Source organism: Triticum aestivum, chromosome 6A, assembly GCF_018294505.1.
Source record: "Triticum aestivum cultivar Chinese Spring chromosome 6A, IWGSC CS RefSeq v2.1, whole genome shotgun sequence".
NCBI classification, from domain to species: domain Eukaryota; kingdom Viridiplantae; phylum Streptophyta; class Magnoliopsida; order Poales; family Poaceae; genus Triticum; species Triticum aestivum.
In genome coordinates this window covers 86,997,652-87,002,822 of record NC_057809.1, presented here as the reverse complement: position 1 = coordinate 87,002,822, position 5,171 = coordinate 86,997,652, and the positions used below count along the sequence as shown (strand labels likewise).

The 5,171-nt window shown below is 42.2% G+C and overlaps 1 protein-coding gene across 1 annotated transcript; it reads left to right on the top strand.

Moving 5' to 3' along the window:
- Positions 1-250: 250 nt before the first annotated feature.
- Positions 251-4,201, top strand: LOC123130357 (transcription factor bHLH95). The gene is made up of 3 exons (XM_044550271.1): positions 251-678; positions 769-1,245; positions 3,923-4,201. The coding sequence occupies exons 1-3, from the start codon at positions 349-351 to the stop codon at positions 4,016-4,018; spliced, it is 903 nt and encodes a 300-aa protein (XP_044406206.1). The 5' UTR covers positions 251-348; the 3' UTR covers positions 4,019-4,201.
- The last annotated feature ends 970 nt before the right edge of the window (positions 4,202-5,171 follow it).

Genomic DNA, 5,171 nt, shown 5'->3' with positions numbered 1-5,171 from the left:
ATGAAGATCGTCCTGCAGAAAAGTTTGTTTGCTTTCCTTCCAATTTTACTGAAATAAATGAGCAGGCCGTAAATTCAATGGATGTGCCAGTAGTGTTAGAATGAGCAAGCTAGCTACGAGACATTACACATTTTTGGCAGCAACGGTTTGGAGATAGCTAGAGATAGAAAAAGAATTTTAGCACAATATCATGGCAATTAATTTTGTACATCCTGACAAACACGAAACCCCGTGACATATTTTGAGAAGACGCAAAAGCTTTGCGCATCCTTCCTTGAAGCGAGCAGAAAACGCCTTCTCTCCACATCCAAATTCCACACACCTTGCTTTGTGTTTAAGTTTTGTGCCATGGCGAAAGACAACGCTCCACCGGCGACCAGCTCCGACTCCATGAGCTCCGGCAAGGGCAGCAAGGGATCCAAGGCCAGCAGCCGGATGGTCCTCGGCGGCGCTATTGACAAGGGGAAGGGCGTCCCCAAGGTTGAAGAACAAGAGGAGGGTTGTAGATCTAAGGGTAAGATCATGACAGCGCCGGTGGTAGCTGCTCGCAGCGATGGCAGATCAGGCGGCCGCCGCGGCGACAGAGAACTGCACATCATCACGGAGCGCGAGAGGCGGAGGCGGATGAGCGAGATGTTCACCAAGCTGCACGGCCTCCTCCCCACCCTCCCCGACAAGGTGATGAGATCAGCAGATACCTAGCTAGGGTCGTATATTAGGGCTAGTCGATCGTCAGATCGTCACTCGCTTAGTGTTTTGGTGTTTCAGGTTGACAAGTCGAGCATAGTGATGGAAGCCATACACTACATCAAGAGCCTGGAGGGGACGGTGAGCGAGCTGGAGAAGCAAAAGCTAGAGAGGGATTTCGCAGCAGGAGGCAAGCTCGCCGCCGCAGCCAATGACGGGGTCTCCTCCTCAGTGGCAGCGGCCATGCCTATGGGCATGGCGACGCCGGTGACTGGGCTGTCGGGTGGTGGGATCTGGCAGACTGGGGCGGCGCAAGCGCCATCCATGGCTCTGGGCGCGGTGACCGTGGCGCCGGCACCGGTGCCGCTACAGACGTGGTCAGGGCCGAACGTCGTCCTGAGCCTGTCCGGCAACTACGCGTACATCCACATGTCCGTGGCGCGGCGTCCGGGAGTGCTCACCATGGTGACGGCCGTGCTGGAGAAGCACGGCATCGACGTGGTCACGACGGGGATCTCGTCTGACCGTTCCCAGTGCATGTACACCATCCAAGCTCGTGTAAGTAAACCCATGCTCTCGATCTAGCTAGCTTCTGCTGTTTTGGTCAGGGATGACGGTTTGCCAGGCTTATACATAGGTGCAAGATTACTACTAGTAGTCATAATATGATTGAGGCCGAAAACAACTAAATTCACATTATGAACATGAGGGGAAAGGGGAACATGTGCTATCTTGTTGTGTTGGTGCATATCTTTGCAGGGGGGGTATATCCTCCCTGCAGGAGGGTCATATTTTTACCACACTATAATTTGTCGGTCTTATTTGATACTACCTCCGTATCAAAATATAAGATGTTTTTGTAGGCTAGTTTGATACGGAGTTAGTGGTGTATATCTGCGGATTAGAAACATACTACAATATTACATTCTCGAAACTGCTCAGTAAATTAAGTGGCAGGATCAGATCTGCATAGGATACACATGCGTCATATCAGAAACCGTAGGATCCCCTAACGTCGAAACGGTTGTTCGGTAAAGTGGGAGAACCCAAACGCGTGCAATTGCATGTAACTTGTTTTTGCGCTTACATATAACTCATGAGCCACCTCATAGGAACACAATCTCCAAATCACCTTGTCAACCTTAACTGTTACTCCCTCCCTTGGAACGGAGGGAGTACTTCTTCATGCATCCTAGTTCTCATCTGAGTGTTCCTCCTCATCTTGCTTCGTTCTGTCCTTCTACTGCTGCCTTGCTCCATCAAGTTTACAACCTCCAATCAAATAGTAACATGGTGTTTGCCTGTTCAATATACTAGGATGACATCCTCTTCATAGATTTTCTAATTTCTAGTTGGACACACTATAAACTTGAGGCTGCTCTAGTTGCAGCAAAACCTCCCAAGTAGATATAAGTTCATTTCCTAGAAGCACTAAATGTGTCCATTTTACATATACGAAAATCATTGTCTAAATGCACATGACCATTAGATGGAAAAGACTATGAGGGATGTTGGGTGATCATTCTTGCCTTTTGTTTCTATGCGGACATACTATATCTTAAGAATCGATCTGGCAAGTGCAGACATTTAGCGAGTACACAGGAATAAAAGGTAGATGTTTAATTATCATGCTACCTTTTTCTTTTCTTTTGAAACATTATTACCATCATTGTGCATGTGGGAGATTGCGAAAACATTGTATCCAACACACACATCCTTTATTTCTATCACTGGTATTGTGTTTCTATATTAACATTAATCCATGATTAATTCTGTAGCAGTCCTTCACATCTCCTGGTTTCCCCCCTCCTTTTTTGGCCTTATTTTTCCCAAAGATCAACCATTGCCATAACCACCCATTTTCATAGAAAGGGTAGCATAATGCCTTTTCCCTTCAACCAACACTATAAATGAACTCATTATAGTCATATGGTTTATGTTCACCTTCTTCGCCCTTGTCTTCTTCTAGCCTTTAAATATTGTGTCCACATGAAACTAGCTAAACCTAACTTGGGTCAATGCCTCCATAAATCCACAATCACTTCCATTTGAAAATGGCCCAACACCACACTCGTCGCCAAAACTAGTGCCTGGAACTGGGTTGTGGGAGAGAGCGGTCGTAGCGAACTTTCTTGGAACAACATAGGATAAGGTGCCCTAATACGTTCTGCTTGGGTTTACATGGAAAAACGGAATACATTAAACCTACAATGTAAGATGTAAAGGTGTAAAAAAAATCTAGACTGCGTTCATAATTTATCGAAACACGGACAATAACTTAGGGGTTCAAGAGTGGTAATTTTAATACAATTTTCTTAAGCTTGTGAACGCTTAATATGGTAATTTTTTTACTTCATGTACCTCTTTTTGTAGAATAGTATTTGGATGTTATACTTAAACTAATGTCTTTGAATTCATTCTAAAATTCAGAACAAGAGGTGATTCCTGTCAGATTGAAGCATTGATCTTATGTAAAGTAAAAATACTAAATTTAGAATAGTAACTTGCCAAGATGAATGTGGTAATCATATATTTTGGAATAATATCTATGAAAGCAAATCTAGCTAGATGTTAACTTCTTAGATCTTTTTTTAGGAAAACTTTTTAGAACTTTAGTTGTGTTTCCTTTCATTTTTGAATTACATCGCAGCATGGTTTAGTTATTAGTGATGCACATATGGAAGGGGAACAATTAAGCTTACAATGTAAAAAGGGGGGCTAAGAATAAGGACGTGAATAAGTTGTTTCTAGGCTTTGCCGAGTTCCTCTCGGAAAACTCTGCGATTCCAGTAGTGATAGCCAAGAACGACGGAAGGTATATACACAAGGGTTTATGTGTACAGCATGGATCATTCGCACTCTAGCTATCCACACCCACTACGTAGTTATCCCCTCTGACTCCATCAAGCAGAAACATAAGCCGTGCCTAACAAATGGGCCAGGAATAAAAGCCCGTTGCTTCTATCACGCTAACAGGATGAAAAGCACAGGTCGTTCCTGCCCTAATTAGCCACTCTAACCGAAATACATCACTTATCCAACCCAAAAAAAATACATCATTGCATTTAGTGTCGGTACTTCCGTGTGCACACGTTCCTATATTTGGTGCAATGTCATTATTTCATATTTTTGGGGGAATGGCAGGATAAATTCTTGACAAAACAAATCAATTAATAAATTGTAGCTATTTCACATGAGCATCCTTTGACATTATGTGTTTTTTTTTTGCAAACAGATAAATGGAATGAGCAACCAGTTCGGAGATACTGTGGCATGTGACGACATATACAAGCTGGCGGTGTCAGAGATAATGGTTTGGCTCTCTGACTAAGATGGAATGCTGCAAACCTTTGATGGGCGTAGTAGAAGTTGTCGGTCGATTACATTTGAGGCTTTTATGTCGAGTCGAACTTAACCTCTGAGTCGTGATGATATCACAGACTTAGAAATGTGTGTGCATCGTTGTTTCATAAACTGCTTTAACATTTCAATTCAGGATTGCCTGTTTCGGCTACTCTGCCTTCAAGATTTGGTAGCACTACTTCTCTTAGAATGTCCTATAACTTTATTCAAACTTGACAAACGTCACTATTACAATGCTTCGGATCATAGATCCAACAAACTAAAAAGTAACATCTATAACTGAGAACTACATTGAAATTTCTAAGAAACATCTCCATGTTATCAATCTTTGCGTCGTGAAATCCTGCCAAGGCTTCGGTACAGAAACCGCGGTAATATGGGAGTAGTGACACCGCCACTTTTACAAATGCACAAACTTGATTAGCTTCATGAGTTTCAGAAACTCTCTTCAGTCACCCATCCAAAAGGAATGGATGTCGTGATGTTGAAAGTATTTGGGCCGGAAAATATGTTGGAATTGCCCTAGAGGCAATAACAATTTGTGTTATTATTTATTTTTAAATTTATAATTAATGTTTATATTTTATGTTATAACTGTATAGCTCTCAAACATACGAAAATCAAAAGGTTCAGAGAAAAACTCATATGCACATGTAGACTTGAAAACGGTAAAATAAGATTATTAGTCTGTGCGCTGCCCAAGCCGGCCCGGCCCCCATCCAAGGGAGCTCTTACTTGCCGCTTGCTGCACAAATAGTGACCCCAACGCACGGACAACTTCCAACTGGACCGACCCATGTAGCAATCTGCCACGAGCGACTTAATGTAGGAGTGTCATACTGTAGCAGTTTCTTATTGTACCAGCCTGGCACCATAATAGTTCCTTTTTTTTAATTTTGTCCTTCATTTTTAGGGAAAAAACCTTCAGAGAAGTGAACTTTTTAAAAATGCCGAAATGTTTCTAAAAATGTGAGATTTTTTAAAAACAACCTATATTTGATTCCGAACATTTTTCCCAAATACGGAGAATAATTTTAAAAATTTTGGACATTTTTATAGTTCCAAAAAAATTCAAATAATTAACATGTTTTCCAAATACTGAACAATTTTTCGAAATCTGT